The sequence below is a fragment of the Cheilinus undulatus genome, linkage group 18, assembly GCF_018320785.1.
Source record: "Cheilinus undulatus linkage group 18, ASM1832078v1, whole genome shotgun sequence".
Taxonomy (NCBI): domain Eukaryota; kingdom Metazoa; phylum Chordata; class Actinopteri; order Labriformes; family Labridae; genus Cheilinus; species Cheilinus undulatus.
The window spans coordinates 1,096,772-1,114,709 of NC_054882.1; the positions used below are offsets into that span (position 1 = coordinate 1,096,772).

At 39.6% G+C, this 17,938-nt stretch overlaps 1 protein-coding gene across 1 annotated transcript; it reads right to left on the minus strand.

Moving 5' to 3' along the window:
- Positions 1-6,119: 6,119 nt before the first annotated feature.
- Positions 6,120-11,942, minus strand: LOC121526515 (dehydrogenase/reductase SDR family member 13-like). Its single transcript, XM_041813167.1, has 6 exons — positions 11,816-11,942; positions 11,189-11,307; positions 9,704-9,827; positions 9,253-9,425; positions 8,323-8,476; positions 6,120-6,379 (listed from the first exon to the last, which is right to left on the minus strand). The coding sequence occupies exons 1-6, from the start codon at positions 11,940-11,942 to the stop codon at positions 6,120-6,122; spliced, it is 957 nt and encodes a 318-aa protein (XP_041669101.1).
- Positions 11,943-17,938: the final 5,996 nt, after the last annotated feature.

Here is a 17,938-nt window from a genome sequence, read left to right on the forward strand (position 1 = left end):
TTCACAATTTATTTACCACATTTTTGTCGCTTTTTACAATTTAAGTCACTTTTCTAAATTTTTTTTTTAGCCCATTTTGCCGCTTTTTGCCCCTTTGAGTCCCTTTTCACCATTATTTTTCCACATTTTTGCCACTTTCTGACCGTTTTTATCATCTGTAACTCCTTTTTATGTCGCTTCTCACCCATTGTTGCTGCTGTTCACATTTTTTGCCATTTAATGCCTATTTTTCACCTTTTTACCATTTTTTTTTGCTGCTTTTAGCCATTTTAGTCACTTTTCATTCATTTTTGCATCTTTTTGCCCATTTTAGTCACTTTTCACTATTTTTGCCACATTTTTGCAGCTTTTTGAACATTTTTATCATTTGTAACTCCTTTTTAATGTCACTTTTCACCCGTTTTTTGCCATTTTATTCCAATTCTGAACCTTTGCACCTTTTCTGCATCTTTTTGCCCATTTTAGTCACTATCCACTAATTTTAACTACATTTTTGCATCTTTTTGCCCATTTTAGTCACTATCCACTAATTTTTAACCACATTTTTGCAGCTTTTTGACCATTTTAGTCACTTTTTGCTATTTTATACCACATTTTTGTCACTTTTTTGCCCGTTTTAGTCACTTGTTACTATTTTTTACCACATTTTTGCAGCTTCTGACTATTTTTATCATCCATAACTCCTTTTTTATATCACTTGTCCCCCATTTTTGCTACTTGTCACCAGGTTTTTGCCATTTAATGCCTATTTTTCACCTTTTCACCAATTCTGTTTCCTTTTTTTTTGCCATTTTAGTCACTTTTCACTATTTTTACCACATTTTTCGCTGCTTTCTGACCATTTTTGTTATCTGTAACTCCTTTTTTGACACTTTTCACCCAGTTTTTGCCATTTTATTCCAATTCTGAACCTTTATGCCATTTTTCTGCTTTTTGACCATTTATGCCTCTTTTAATCCATTTCTGACACTTTCCACCACTTTAAATGTGGCTATTGCAAAGGTCTTTTTTAACAGTTTGGCTCTTTTGTTGAGCAGTTTTCAGTAACACTGGTCTAAATAATTAGTAGACTTATTTTCCTGCAGACTTTGATTCAAATATCTCATGCCATGTGTTTCTTCTTATGTCTGTGGTCTCTAACGTCTATAAAAATGTAGTTGGATTTAAAACAGTCAGACTTACTCTGTGAGCTCGTCCAGCGTCCTCTGCTGGTCTTGGATCTGGTCTCTCGGTGGGCTCGGCTGTTTGTGGTGAGCCTCTCTGTGGTTCTCCAGAGTTTTCTGTGCCACACAGACACAAAAACATTCAGCTAGTTCACATTTCTGTAACAGAGACTCTCAGTGACGTGTTTCACCTTTATGTCCCCGTGGTGTCTGCTGATGTCCTCCTTCTCCTCTCCTCACATCTCGTGTCTTTTCTCTGATGAAAAACAAAGAGGAAAGTTCCATTAAGTTAACCTGTTTTTACTTGAGCTCAGATGTTTTAATGGTTAATATAAATGTGCGGACCGTGAGCCTGCAGCTTAGCGAGCTCCTCAGTCAGAGCGTCCTGGCTCTCCTCCAGCTGTCTCTTCTTCTGCTCCATGTTCTGCATGTAGTCCATCAGAGACTTGATCTGGGCCTGGTGCTGCACAGACCACACAAGAATGTGCTGTTTGTTTGTGCTGCTCACTTCCTGCCAACGTTTAAATGTTCCCATTTTTTAAATATCTATTTATTTGGTGGTTGACTGTCACTAGGAAGCAACCTGACTTCATCTGTCCACACAAACATCTGTGTGTCAGCCATGTTGGTCTGTAGACACCAGGAGGAAGGAAAGGTGTGCATGCTTGGGTTTCATTGTCAGTCACACTGCCACCTACTGGCCTGGCATGCATACTACATTTAAACACCAAACCTTAACAAAAAAAAAAAAAAAAAAACAGAAAAACAAAGAAGAAAAGGGATTCTGTTCTCAGAGGATAGTTTTTGTGTAAAAATGGCTGTAGTGGTAATTATGCTAAATGTGCTGCTTTTTGACCACAAAAATAAAAATGGCAGACTTCCTGTTTGTTTTACGGCATGGGTCCAAAAGGCTTTTTTGTAGAACTTAAAATGATGTATAAGCTCAAGAATTTTCTAAATCCTCAGATAATTCTGCTGCAGGGGCTGAATTTTCAAATTACTGTAGGGGGCGTTACTGAGCCAAAAAGCCACGCCCACCGACAATCATCCTATCAATCATCTTGTTTTGCTGCTGGGTGTTTTTCTGCCAAGTTTCATGGCTTTACAAGTTTTGTAAGCACTAGATAATTCTACTTCCTGTTACATGGGGAATGAAAAATTGTCACCGCCGCACCATTTTAGGTAAGGACTCTTGACCTTCAAATCTGAGTAATACCAACCTTGAGGGATGTGCCTGGGCTAATTTCAGCAGGCACCACTCGGTGCTCGGGCCCTAAGAAGAAAATTTATGAAAAATGGCGAAAATTGCCTGAGGAGGGCACAAGGGGTTAAGTGGAACACGACCCTGAAACCCGGGCGTTTGGTAGAAGTCCTGTACTTGATGTTAAATACAGGATGTCCTGTTACACCTGCAGATGTAATAACTGCCCAATAAATCATCAAACACACAAATCTGCAGTTTTTATTGTAATAATCCCACAGAGATAAACTTCCTGTTTCATGGTGAACAAAAAACCAACTACATTTTCACGTGCCTTGAGCTCCAGCTGACTTTCACCCTCTGGCAGATGAGCAAACAGTCACCACAGCTGTCTACTCTTGTTTTTAGTGCATTTGTGGGGCTGCATGGCGATGCAGGGGTAAGTGCTGTCGCCTCACAGCAGGAAGGTTCCAGGTTTCTCCCCATGCATGCACGTGTTCTCTCCAGGTTCTCCAGGTTCCTCCCTCCACCAATAACATGTTTGTTAGGTTAAACGGTGACTCTAAATCAGCTGTAGTGTGAGCTGTCTCCATTTATCAGCCCTGCTAATAAATCCCTGTAAATATAACAGTAGCTGTGTTTGCAGTAGGCCACTGCTCTAATAGTTGTGGGATTGATGACGTCTGTGGGATTATCACATTAAAAGCTGCAGATTTGGTTCATGCAGGTGTTCCCTGCTTCACTGCTCCTAAACAGAAGGAAAATAAGTCACAAAGTGTAAAATCTATGTAACCCAGCTTTACACAGAGAATGTCACACTTCTGCTCAGACAGAGTGGAGTGATGCTCAGAGACACCAGCAGGGGTCAGTGTGTTTCTCTCAGTGCCGTAGAGCAGCACGTTTATCTTCATGCCCAGGACCACCTTTAAAGAAATAATCCGATTTAGAGAGTCCTCTCTGGAGCAGTGAGAGTGCCAAATTACAAAAATAACTCTGTAAAAGAATAAGCAAATAACAGTGGAAATATAAAGATGAATAAATAAAAGAGAAAATAAATAATACGGCTATAAAGTAATATTAACCAAAAAATGAATCCATAAAAGAAAAGGCTAATTAAGAAGAAATATAAAGACAAATAAATAAAATAATTTTAAAAAATAACAAGAAATGTGCTTTTATAAAGTAAAATTAATTTAACGTTGCGATCAGTAAATTGCCATTGCTTTTAAGATGCACTTTATTGTTGCATTTTTCTCCACTCGTGTTGAAAATAGTATTTAAATCTTTAGAAATATTCCTGTTTGGCACATTTAAGACAGATTTTTTAAATAAAAGGTGCGATTAATTTGTGATCAATCACAAGTTAACTATGGACGTTGTGAGATTAATTGCAAATTCAAATTTTAATCTATCAATAGCTCTAATTTTTTTAATCTGGAGGCTGGAACATTACAGAGAGTCCAGAAGAGAAAATATTTATTTATATTGAAATTAAAAACTAAAGAAATATGTAAGTTTTTTATGTGGTTAAAGTGCTTTATTATCATTATTATTATCATCATCATTATTATTATTATCATTATTATTATTATTATTATTATTATTATTATTATTATTATTATTCTGTTTGTGAATTCAGTGTTTCTGAGGAAAAGTGGAGACTGATGATGGAAAGATGAATAGTAAAAGTCATCTAAATTTTTTCCAATTGATCACAGTGAAATTATTTCTCCTGGTTAGGTTTTATTGTGTACCTCAGAGGTTTCTCAGAGTAATAGCTGACACTGATATTAAATGGATGACTGCTGCCACCTGCTGCTGAACTCTGGAATTACACTGCAGAGTTTAGGAGTTACTGATTTACTTTTCATAAAGTCATGTTTATTTAAGGAACGTGATAAATTTCCCTTTTTTCTCTTTAAAAAAATCTTTAGAAGATTCTTTAGACAGTTTCTAAAATCTGAGATCATTTTTAACTAGAAATTTAAAAAAACTTTCTAAGGTAAAAATAAAAGAGAATCTTTAGTTTTCCATTTCTCTCTTCTACATATAAAACAATCCTCTTTAATAATAATTACATTAGTATTGTAGTTTGTCTGTTAATGGTGTGTCTCTCTTTAGAAATAAACACAATAAATAAATAAATATTCAAACAGTCTTAAATTGAACACATCATGTCTGTTTTTTACTTGTCGGCTGTTAAATGGTTAATGTAGATTTGTGATCTGTTTTTGGTCATGTTTGAAATAAAGATCAGAAAAACTCCCAGAAATATGATATTTAATTACATTTAAAGTCATCCCACTTTAATACAAAAATAAACACTTTAACACTGAGAGATCAGCTCATTCTAAACTCTCAGTACGTTTACGCACAGTAAAGTCTACCCAGGGTTCCATCTCTACCAGGATATGAACTGCGAACTAAACTACCGTCCTGACACTCCAAACACGGCTGCTGGAGAGTTCATTTATTTAACTGTCTGTCTGTGGCGTTGGCTGGTGACAATCTTTATTACTGGACCTCGTCTGAATCACCAGATACACGGCACAAATCTTTAACAGCTCTGTGCATTTAACCTTTACTGTGGAGCAGATCTGATGGATGCGGTCCTCAACCTTTGACCTGGGGGGTCACATAGGCGGTCTCTGGCAGAGACTGGACCACCAGCCGTAATATCTGTCTCACAAGATAATCTTGGTAAATTTGCAGTGATAGCTGTTGTTATACATAAATGAGCTTTTACCTGAACTCAGACTACAGTAAGGACCTGGGCCAGAGTCTGAGTCCACCTGACCCTGAAGTCTGGATCAGCGTGAACACAAACGATCCAGACTCAGGTACTGAGGAGATGTGAACTCAACCATGCAGAGATTTAAAGTCTAAACATCTCCATTCATGAACCCTCGTATCTGTGCAGCTCTTCTTCTTCCTTCTTCTTGGCAGATTTTCAAACCAACTACAACACCCACCTCTCAATCCTTACTAGAACACAGAGAAACCAACATTCTTTTCCTCATGGGGACCATCCTTTCTTGTCAACTTTAGGAGAAGTGTGTGGAACTGGCAAGGACAACTGCGGACAAATATATGACAGTAAAATGACATTTCCATCTCGCCTTTGAAGATGATGTCATCCTATAAAGTTTACAAAACATTCTTTCTTTTGCCTTTGATGTCATCCTCTAAATCTTCTAAAACATTCCGTTCTCTGACTTTGATGATGTCATCCTCTAAATTTAAAATTATAACCTTGCCTTCGAAGATGATGTCATCCGTCAAATTATATAAAACATTCCGTTCTCTGACTTTGAAGATGATGTCATCCTTTAAACTTTACAAAACATTCTTTCTTTTGCCTTTGATGTCATCCTCTAAATCTTCTAAAACATTCCGTTCTCTGCCTTTGATGATGTCATCCTCTAAATCTAAAATTATAACCTTGCCTTTGAGGATGATGTCATCCTGTAAAGTTTACATAACATTCTTTCTTTTGCCTTTGATGTCATCCTCTAAATCTTCTAAAACATTCCGTTCTCTGCCTTTGATGATGCCATCCTCTAAATCTAAAATGATATCGTTGCCTTTGAAGGTGATGTTGTCCTCTAAGTTTTCTACAACATTCCATCCTTCAAACCATCTCTATCCATACCTCCTGCTGTATCAGATTTTGTACTTGGGAATTTTAAAAGTCCAGTTTTTGTCAGAACCACATGAACCACCAGAACCACAGAGTCCGTGGTGGTGGTTCTGCCTTAACAGAGTCCACAGAGCCTCTCGCTGACCTCCCACAGTTTCAGGGCCACGGCGTCATTTTTGGCCCGGGCACTCACTTCCTGTTCAGCGCAGCAGGAAAAGTATCGTCCGCTCAGCGGTTCGATTCCCTCCTGCAGGCAGCAGTGCAGCGTGGTCTGGGCCCCGGTCTCAGGGTCCAGGAACAGGAGCTTAGCTACGGGGTCGATGAAGACCTTCTGCCACAGGCTGACGTGACGGGACAGCTCAGTGCGGACGATACCTGCAGGATGGAGGATTAGAACGAGAGTAAAGGCGTTTAAGGTTCAATCCTGCTATTGTGATTTCATTCTACTGCCTGTTTTTATGAAACTGACTTTATATGACTGTTTTCATCATTGATGGATAAGCATTGATGCTGGCATGCATCTATGCAGCCACCATCTCGGAGGGGTATGGTCATTGCTGGCCCACAGCCAACATGTCCATGTAAGATCCATATGGGTCATATATGTCGGCTGCAAATAAGGGTCCCAGGTAGGGCTGGGCAATTAATCCAAATGTAGATTAAATCGCAATGTGACCTACTGCAATTTTTAAACAGAGGGTGCAATATTTCTTTGACCTGAAATGTGTTTTGAAATACCAGTTTTATACAATTTTTGAGGCAGAGGTATTTTGCTCTTCACATCATGCAAACATTCAAGTGCCAATACTTTCTAGAATAATTGATAAAAGTTCCTACTTCCACTGTATACTTTTGTCTTCTTCAAAATAAGAAATCTATAAAATCACCACCCCTTCATTACAGTTTGTATCAAATTTGCAATATAGGACAAAATAATTGCAATAAGACATTTTTGTTAGATTGATTTGAATTTTGGGGGGAAGTTTGAGAAATGTATTGTCACATTTTTAGGAATTTTATTTTTTTGGGGTGCTTCAAAAATGTAAAGTATCTTCTTGAAAATTTCATAAAATTTATTTGTACATTTTTGGGAATTTGATTTTAATTTCTTTGGAAATTTGTTTAGAAAAATTTAGGTATTTTAATGGAAATTTCTTACATTTGTCAATTTTGGGGAATTTGATTCAAATTTCTGGGGGAATTAGCTGTGAAACTTTTTGGTAATGTCATGAAAATATGAGAAATTTATTTGTAATTTTTTAAGAAGTTGATGTGATCTTTTTGGAGAGGGGTTGCTTTGATTTTTTTTTAAGTATTTTTATAAAAATTTAAAGAAGTCATTTCAAAATTTTGGGGTATTTGATTAAATTTTTTGGGCAGGGGGCAGATTTTTAATTTTTAGTCATTTTCTTAGAAATTTTTGAACATTTATTTGTAGATTTCAGGAAATTCGATATACATTTCTGGGGGAAGTGTGTTATAATATATAATGGTTTATAAGATGAGGAACCTGAAGAATAATCACATGTTAAATTGCAATCTCAATGTTGGGTGAAAAAAACGCAATTAGATTAAATTGTTCAGCCCTTGTCCCAGGTGGTTCCCATGTAGACTTCTACCTGAGATGGGACCTGTATGGGTCTAATAAGGGATGAAGTCCACATGAGCAAACACAGTTTGGGCCAACGTGAAACCCCCACATAATATGGGGCTCATATGGCTGCAGATATGGACCACCAGTTCCATGGTGCCCCCTACTGTTATGGCGAATCCCTGAGATGAGGTTTTTATGAGTACCTCGGATAACTATTCTGATTTCACTGAAATGCAAAATCAAAGTTGTGTATAGTCATAGCTGGTAAAGAATCAAATATCCTGGATATCCTGGAGAAATAAAAATCTTCTTTTGTTGTCATTTATCAGAGTATGCCAGATTAAAACTACATGTCTGAAGTTTGTGACTAAACTAGGCTGAAAGAGGACTCACACTTTAAAAACTACTGAATGTCGCAATTCTATCATCATTGACTTACATTCAATTTGGCTACCCCTCTCCAAGATGGCGCACACAGAGACACATCACTGCTGTGAACAGCAGCAGCTCTGATGGCATCTGCATGTTTGTTTCCAAGTGCAATCTTTGGACCTAACATTCTGTTCTGTTACTGAATCCTAGCTTTCTTTACATCCGTGTTCCTGAAGTCCCTTTGGGCTGAAAATATGCACACACTTTTTTAACTAAAGTTTGATTTTCATCAAAAACAGTGAGACGTAAAGAACAAATTCACGGCTCTGTATAAAAAGGAGACGTCTGTTACCTGGGTGGACGCTGTAGCAGGTGACGTTGGTTCCTTTCAGCCTCTTGGCGAGCTCGTGGGTGAAGAGAACGTTACACAGTTTACTGTTGCAGTAGGCGTGGAAGAACTGCCAGCTGTAGCGGCCCGTCCCCAGGTCTTTGTTCATCGCCAGAACCTGAACACAACACACAGACAGCTCACTCTGATGCTGCACACGCATGCATTAACACAGATCACCTGCATCATCAGGGAGGACAGGTGACAGGAGAGGAAACGTGACGGAGGAATGTCTCTGCAGCGAGCACGTTCTCGAAGAATGTCTTTGTGTTAGTCAGAAATCACGTCAAACCTGGGCTGTCAGAGAACACCTGAACCTGTTCTGATGGAGGAATGTCCTCTACAGCGAGCACGTTCACCTGAAGGATGCCTTTGTCTGTGGTAATATGACATCACATCACACCTGTGCTCATGAAGAACACCTGAACCTGTCTGACAGTCTGTGTTCATGTTGAGTAATCACACGTGAGTCAGAGACGCTGAGGTGACGGCTGTGTTTCCTGTTTGATGTTAAAAACGCTAATCACACTCATGCTGTCAAATTCAAACTGACCCTCCTCCACCCCAGCTCCTCCTTTATTCTGACTTAATCAGTGTCATTCTGTTGTCATTGATGCCTGCTCTGGGTTAAAAACATCTATGAACATAAATCATGTGTTTCCAGACAAAGTGGTCCTGACTGAATTGTTGTGTAGATCTGGGACGCAGAAACTAAAAAAAGAAAAACCCTAAATTTAAGATGTTATATTCCAGTTTTGCTGATCTTGTGCAGTGTGCGAAATGTGCAGCATACCTAATCAGATTATGTTTAGTTGAATTTGGCGCCCCCTCTGGACAAAAACATCTTTCTGATGTTGATGATGACGGTGCATGAATCGTGCTATAAAATCTTACGTCAAAGTCAACGTGTCCCCAGCGGTGAGCCATGGACGCCACTGTGACCACCCGTCCTCCTCCGGCCTCCTTCAGACGCTCCAGCAGCAGGCAGGTCAACAGGAAGTGACCCAGGTGGTTCACCCCAAACTCGATCCCAAAACCATCCTCAGTCCGCCCGTCAGCGACCAGACCTGCAGGAGAGAGAAATGAAACTAACATCAGAAGTGCAGAGTGAACAGTGAGTGGAGAGTTTGCTGCTAGTGTTATTACAGTTTTAAAAGTGCCGCTGTAGATTCAGATTTGGGCCCTGACCCACCTGTTGAGAAACACTTGTCTATGGTATTGGCATGTATTTGAAAAGTAAGCATCACTGTCCTTCTAGCATAATTAAATATCTGGACAGCATCTCCCATGATTCATCAGTGTTGCAGTGTTGAGTATTTACACCATCTTCAGTTTATTTGTTTACCTGCGTTATTGACGAGCAGATCCAGTCTGGACTCTGACTTCAGGAAGGTTTCAGCGAAGCAGCGGACGGACTTGAGACTCGCCAGGTCCAACTGCATGTAGAGGACGTCAGTACTTCCTGTTTTCTGGAACAAGATCACCAACAAATGCTCAAATTCTGGTGAGAAAAACAGCTGCTTTGAAATTCACCATTAAAAAGGAGAAGACATACAAAAACAGGTGGTTTGAAATTCACCATTAAAAAAGAAGTAGGCATACAAAAACAGGCATTTTGAAATTCACCATTAAAAAAGAAGTAGACATACAAAAACAGGCATTTTGAAATTCACCATTAAAAAAGAAGTAGACATACAAAAACAGGCATTTTGAAATTCACCATTAAAAAAGAAGTAGACATACAAAAACAGGCATTTTGAAATTCACCATTAAAAAAGAAGTAGACATAAAAAAAACAGGCAGTTTGAAATTTGCCATTAAAAAAGAAGTAGTAGACAAACTTAGACATGCGGTTCAAAATTTGTCTTTAGAAAAGATGTGGCCAAATAAATAGAGGTGGTGTGCAAATTGCCATTTAGGAAACAAAAAAACAAAAAGACAAAAAAACAAAGAAGCTGATTGCAATTTGCCTTTAGAAGAGATGTAGACTAACAAAAACAGGAGGTTTGCAATTAGCCGTAAATAAGTAGACATACAAATACATACAGTGTTCAATTTTCCATAAACAGGAAGTAGACATATAAGTACGGGTGGTGTGCAATTTGCCAGTGAAAAAAGTAGACAAACAAAATGGAGGATTTGGAAATTCACCATAAAAATGAAGTAGGAGCACAAATACAGGCAGTGTGCATTTTGGCATTAAAAAGGAAGTAGATGTAGTGTTTTGAACTTCAGTTATTTTTAAGAGGCTGTAACTCTGTAATCCTATAAATGCTTTAACAGCACTGTAATGCATTTAGTGTGGGCTGCTTGTCAGTTTATCAGTTGAGTATTCACTACGTTTTGATCAACAACAATGCTTCACTCTGAACCAAATATTTGCAGGTTTTTTTGCAGGTTCATGGACTGTCTGAGCCTTTTTACATATTTCCAAGTTTAAAGGACTGATTTATTCAAAAGTGCTGTTTTGCATCCTTTTTAGGGAATAAAGCTCATACTCAAAGCTCTCAAGGGTCACCAGTTAAATGAACTAAAAACCTGTATGTAACTCTTTCTTCCATGTCTTTCCTGGTCTGCAGCTTTTTTTCTGATTTAGTGAGACTGAACCCTGCAGTGATCCTGACACTCAGGCAGCTATGAAATGCTCTGTCCTGTGATTTATTCTCAGTTAAACCTGTTTGATGTGAGAGACAGAGCTGCATGACGCAACCGCCCCTCACACGCTTTTACAAGTGATCGCATGCATCGGAGTGAACAATAGAAGCCGAAATGGAGCCTCAGTCACTCCCCATTTAATGGGCCATCCTCTCTGTTTAGTCCCTGCTTCTACCTGCTGGATGTCTGCGATGGCGGCCTCTGCCTTGTCCCGGTTCCTGCAAGCCAGGATCACCCGGGCTCCTTTCCTGGCCAGGTGCAGAGCCGTGGCTTTACCTATGCCGGTGTTTCCTCCTGCACAAAAACAGAAACATTCAAGTCAGTTATTTTAACCATGCAAACTCCAGCTTTAGACTCATATAAGAGGGGGGCTACTATTCGCCATTAAACAAGAAGTTGATGTACAAAAAATAAGCGGTGTGACAGTAGTAACTTCCATAAAGTGCAAACAGGCAGTGCACAATTTTGGGCAACACTTTGGTTTTGAGATTACTGCTGAAAATCCCATTAAAGTATTCTGCAGAAAGACCACTAACTGAAGTATACGATGTGGAAGCTAAAATCTTGTTCTCTAAAGTTTTATCTGGACTTTTAGACTTTTAGAGCCAAAACCACTTAGACAGGCAGCAGAGAGATCAGTGCTGATCAATCTGGGCATCTCTAATCTGTCAAAGAAATCACATAAATGATCCTTAATCAGTGTTTGATTGTATTTTATCTTCTGCATGAAATCTGAAACCCTCTCCATCTCCTAAAGGATAACAGACAAACATATTAATGAGTACTAGCCCCTCAGTCTCACCTGTGATGATGGCGGTCTTTCCCGCCATGGCGGCGTTTCCTTTACATTTGGACTTTTTGAAGAGGGTCTGAGTGAGGAGGAAGTACCCTCCCAGCAGAACTCCAAACAGCAGCAGCAGATGAATCATGATTCAAACACCTGAGACCTACCTGAGACGGTCCACCTCACTCTTATACACCTGAGGAGTCAGGGACGGTCCCACTGCTGCTTCTCTGTGATTGGCTGTCTGGCTGCTGAGAGGCGTGGCCTGAGAAAAACACTCTGAGATTTAAGATGGGAGGTGAATAAAGTTCCTGATGTAAACCTGAGCTAACAGCTGACAAAAACAAGAAACATCAGTAAAACACTGAAGCCTGAGTAATCAGAGTTTAGTGGAGTATAGAGGCCTAAAGCTAAACTAAACTGAACCAGTTTCTGGATGTTAAATCCTCTGATGGGTACGTTCATGTTTAACTCTTCATCACCCTCCAGGCCTCTCTCCTCTGTGGGAATCACCTGAGGGACTCAGCTGGTGGAACCGGTTCTACCTGTGTGAGACAGTAAGTAAGACCTCAGACCGGTCCAACAGGTCCAGCTCCACCTCTGAAACTCTGCTGCTGGGTCACCCTTAACCCAATCATCCATCATGAACCCCAGACAGGGTTATACGGCAACTTCCTGCTGAGACCTTCAAAGTAAAACCCACTGAGGGGTTGTTAGTGAGGCGGATACTGAAGATGAAGACTATGATGAAGATGAAGATGATGACTATAATGAAGATGAAGATGAAGACTATGATGAAGACTATGATGAAGATAACAATGAAGACTATGATGAAGATGAAGATGAAGACTATTATGAAGATAACGATGAAGATGGTAATGAAGACTATGATGAAGATAATGATGAAGATAACGATGATGAAGATGGTGATGATGAAGATGAAGACTATGATGAAGATGAAGATGAAGACTATGATGACGATGAAGATGATGACTATGATGAAGACTATGATGAAGATAACATTGAAGACTATGATGAAGACTATGGTGAAGATAACATTGAAGACTATGATGAAGATGAAGATGAAGACTATGATGAAGATGAAGATGAAGACTATGATGAAGATAACGATGAAGACTATGATGAAGATAACATTGAAGACTATGATGAAGATGAAGATGAAGACTATGATGAAGATGAAGATGAAGACTATGATGAAGATAACGATGAAGATAACGATGAAGCCTATGATGAAGATGGTGATGAAGACTATGATGAAGATAACGGTGTAGACTAGGATGAAGATGAAGACTATGATGAAGATGAAGATGAAGAATATGATGAAGATGAAGATGAAGACCCTGATGAAGATAACGATGAAGACTATAATGAAGACTATGATGAAGACTTTGATGAAGATGGTGATAAAGACAAGGTGAAGATGAAGATGAAGATGAAGACGATGAAGATGAAGACTATGATGAAGATGCTGATGAAGATAACGATGAAGACTATGATGAAGATAACAATAAAGACTAAGGTGTAGATGGTGATGAAGACTATGATGAAGATAACGGTGAAGACTATGATGAAGATGGTGATGAAGACTATGATGAATATGATGATGAAGAATATGATGAAGATGGTGATGAAGACTATGATGAAGACTATGATGAAGATAACGAGGAAGACTATGATGAGGATAACGGTGAAGACTATTATGAAGATGGTGATGAAGACTACGATGAAGATGGTGATGAAGACTATGATGAAGATGGTGATGAAGACTATGATGAAGATGGTGATGAAGACTATGATGAAGACTATAATGAAGACAATAATGAAGACTATGGTGAAGACTATGGTGAAGACTATGATGAAGATAACAGTGAAGACTATGATGAAGATGGTGATGAAGACTATGATGAAGACTATAATGAAGACTATAATGAAGATAACAGTGAAGACTATGATGAAGATGGTGATGAAGACTATGATGAAGATGGTGATGAAGACTATGATGAAGACTATGATGAAGACTATAATGAAGACTATGATGAAGACTATGATGAAGACTATAATGAAGACTATAATGAAGACTATGATGAAGACTATGATGAAGACTATGATGAAGACAGAGGGTTCCTGTCCCTCTCTGCATCACCATTTCGTCACCATCTTCATCATAGTCTTCATCACCATCTTCATCATAGTCTTCATCACCATCTTCATCATAGTCTTTGTCACCATCTTCATCATAGTCTTCATCACCATCTTCATCATAGTCTTCATCACCATCTTCATCATAGTCTTTGTCACCATCTTCATCATAGTCTTCATCACCATCTTCATCATAGTCTTCATCACCATCTTCATCATAGTCTTCATCACCATCTTCATCATAGTCTTTGTCACCATCTTCATCATAGTCTTCATCACCATCTTCATCATAGTCTTCATCACCATCTTCATCATAGTCTTCATCACCATCTTCATCATAGTCTTTGTCACCATCTTCATCATAGTCTTCATCACCATCTTCATCATAGTCTTCATCACCATCTTCATCATAGTCTTCATCACCATCTTCATCATAGTTTTCATCTTTATGAATAGTTCCACCAGTGTAACAGATCGTCCCGCCCTCCTGTAACAATAAAATAACTGTAAAATATAGTCTTGGTCAAAAAAATGTACTTTCTGACCTTAAAATCAGTTTTTGAATCTGCATGCGCCTGTTTCCAGCCTTGACAGCCACCAGGTGTGATCAGGAAGGGAGTGGGTAAATACTGAAATGATCATATGACTCCCATCTTATCCCTGATTGGTGGAATTGGTGGTGTTACAACTCTCCCCATGTTAGACCCATACCTGGTCTCCCCTAATATAAGCTGCTGTTTCAGGTCTGGTCATAAAGCCTAGTTTATGATCATAGTAATGTGAATTAAATCAGACAGGGTTTCGTTTATGACGCTGTTGGTGAAAAACCCAGAATGGGGACATTTTCCTGGCCTTGAATCTATAAACGTATTCTCTCCCTGACAAAACTACACAACTGATAACCAGGATTATTACCGCATAATAACTTTCAAAACACAATCATAAGTCCGTCCTCGGCTCGTTCTGTCACAGAAGGCAGGCAGGCAAAATCCAAAAACAAAAGGAGAAGGACCCAAATGCAGATTAACTAAAGAGCTGCTTTAATGAACAAACAAAATAACTTACTCAAAATAAATCCAGGAATCAAACTCAAAGTCCACGAAACAAAACAAAATTCACTAGGAGCACGAGGAAGCACGAGGAGTACCAACAGGGGAGACATCAATGAACCGACACAGAGAGACACAGAGCTTATACACACAGGCAGTGATTAACAACAGAGGACAGGTGTGGACAGTCAGACACAGGTGAAACTGGTGGAGGTAATCAACAAGGAGGGAAACTGAAGCAGGAAGCAAAACTGGAACCACACACAAGGGAAGGAACTACAAAATAAAACAGGAAACATGGAACATACACAAGAAGCAGATGAGGACTGAAAGACAAAACTGAACTAGAAGCTGAACAAAGGAAACAGGAGGATACAAAGAACCAAAACCAAGGAGTAAATCTGGAACAGGGAGTAACACACATGAAACACAATAAGTCAGACTAACATGAGACACGGGAAAAAACTAAACATGAAACACAGGGAATGTAAAACTAAGACTGAAACAGGGAATACTAAACAAGAATCACGAGGAGTAAAACTAGACATGAAATACAAAGAGTAACTAAACATAACTCAGAATACTGAATACTATAACAGGATCTAACATAAAGCACAAAATACACAGAAACACAAGGACTACAAGAAACACCTAAGAACTAAACACCAAAAATATACAAACTAGGAAACCGAAATACAAAGTAAAACTAAAAACATGGAAATCACAGAACAAGGAAAACACGAGGACTCAAGAACTAAACTTAGCTGTACTGAATAAACCCAGGAAAAACACTAGAGAACAGAGCAGAGATCATGACACGTTCTTTCCATAGACATAATAAAGAGTAGACGCCGTATTGGCTGCTGCGGCCGCCATCTTGGTCCAGTCTTCCTATCAGGGTTTCCGCTACATGTAATTGATCGTGGCGCACCGCCATGCCTTAAGAATTAGGGCGCTTTCACATTAGGCCCAGTTGATTCAAACCGATTCCTCCCCCTCCGCCTTCACCCGCAGGCTTGCTTTCACACTCGCAACATCGAACCATGCCCGGGCGCACTTGCATATTTACTCAGTCTGAAACAGCAGGTGGCGGTATTCATGTAGCTGGTTTACAACCCTGCAAAGGAGGAGAAAGAAGAAGAAGATTGTTTTTGTTTTGACCCGGCAAAAAGTCCGTCCTGCATCCATGGATGATTAAAATCCCTTTTAAGATGCCAGCAGCTTCTCTCTTCATATCTGCACATCTACTACAGCTCAGAGGAGGACAGGGGCTCGCGCTGAGCAGACACAGCGGTTTATGAGGTGACAGGAGACTTTTACTGCCTTTGCACCTCCTCTCACTGACTCCAACCCGTGTTCATCTGTAAGGTGTCACAACAGACCTTTATTGGCTGGATTCTGATGATTTCCGCCCTTTATTGAAGAAAAATGTGTTTAGTTTTACGATGATGTCATAAAGCTGATTCAACGCTCTGTCCCGTATCCAGCGCGGTTGCATTCACATCTCGTCCAAACCGTGCCAGAGTCCACTTGAATCAGGCCGAGACCACCTCCCAAGTGGTCCCAGGCCTGGTGCCCGGCGCGGATTCGCTTTGCATTCACACTACCCAAATGAACCGGACTTTGGCCTCAAATGCACTCGGATCCGGAACCGGGCCCCTAGTGTGAAAGCATCCTTAGAATCTTTTTATCAAATGTAATTTGATAATTTGTGATTTTGAATTTTATCTCATTTTTCCACCCTTTTCAACTTCTACCTTTGACTTTCATCTCATTTTTTACCTTTGAAAATCGTGATTTTTAATTTTTTTCATATTTTGACTTTTAAAACTCATGAATTTAATTTTTTTTTTTGCTGACCATTTCAACTCCCAACTTTCACTTTTATCTCATATTTTTTATAGACTTGGAAATAGGGAGGGACATGTGGCAAAGGGCCACAGGCCGGATTTGAACCCCGGCCGCCTGCGTTCATAGGTAGCGCCTTAAACCACTCAACCATCTGCGCTCCCCATGATTTTGACTTTTGTCTGATTTTTGCCTGTTAAAAATCATAGTTTCAGTAATCTAGCTCATAATTTGCCTTGTAAAAACATTATTTTGACTTAAAATCTGAGATAAAAAGTCAAACTTATAAGTTTTAAAGGTAAAAACATGACATTTAGAGTTTTTAACTCGAAATGTTCAACTTTTAATCACACAATCATTTAGGTTGGCATTTTATGGTTAAATGTTGACCCTGTAGGCCCTCAGGTTAGACCCAGATTCAGACTCGGGCCCCTGCTGTGATTGAGTTTGACACCCCTGCCCTTAAAGGAAGACGGCTTAATAAAAGACTGAGAATGAAAGCAGCTGTCACACCCCAGTCTTGGTTCTTTAGACCATAATTCCTACATAGGGAGAACCACTCTGAGCTTACACTTGGACATAAACGGACCTCAGACCTGCATGTATACCTCCAGACAACATTCACCTCCGTCCAGCAACACAAACACGAGCACCAAGGGACCAGAGACGAAGCTTTGACACGGATCCATAAAGTAAAGTGTGAGCAGACCGTGTGCAGTGGGTGTGTCGCCCCTTAGCGACAAGATCTGTCTCCAACATCCCGGTCCAAAACCCCTGCTTCTGTCACTGTGGCACGTCTTATTGCTAATTATATGTCAGTGTGGACACCCGTGTGATCTATCGCCCTTCTCATTGATTTTATTTACACTTGCCTGTCTGTGATCTCGTGCAGGTTACTAAGGAATCATGAAACACGGGACGTGATGTTAAACTGTCCGCTGTGCCACTAGGTGGTATACACTTTACCTGAGGGTTTCTTTGGTGTTGAGAGTGACAGGGAGTCTTCCTAGTAGTTCCTCCTGGTGGTTCCCCGATGTTAAGAGCTCCATCAGAGGTGCACCTGGGATATGGACAGGTGTAACTT

What these genes read in the sequence shown, in the direction of transcription:
- LOC121526515 (XM_041813167.1), bottom strand. Translation starts at nt 11,942, where the DNA reads ATGATTCATCTGCTGCTGCTGTTTGGAGTTCTGCTGGGAGGGTACTTC. An exon ending in CCATCGCAGACATCCAGCAG is followed by an intron (nt 9,828 to 11,188) that starts GTAGAAGCAGGG and finishes ATCTTGTTCCAG; the next exon opens with AAAACAGGAAGTACTGACGT. An exon ending in CTGCTACAGCGTCCACCCAG is followed by an intron (nt 6,380 to 8,322) that starts GTAACAGACGTC and finishes TCCATCCTGCAG; the next exon opens with GTATCGTCCGCACTGAGCTG.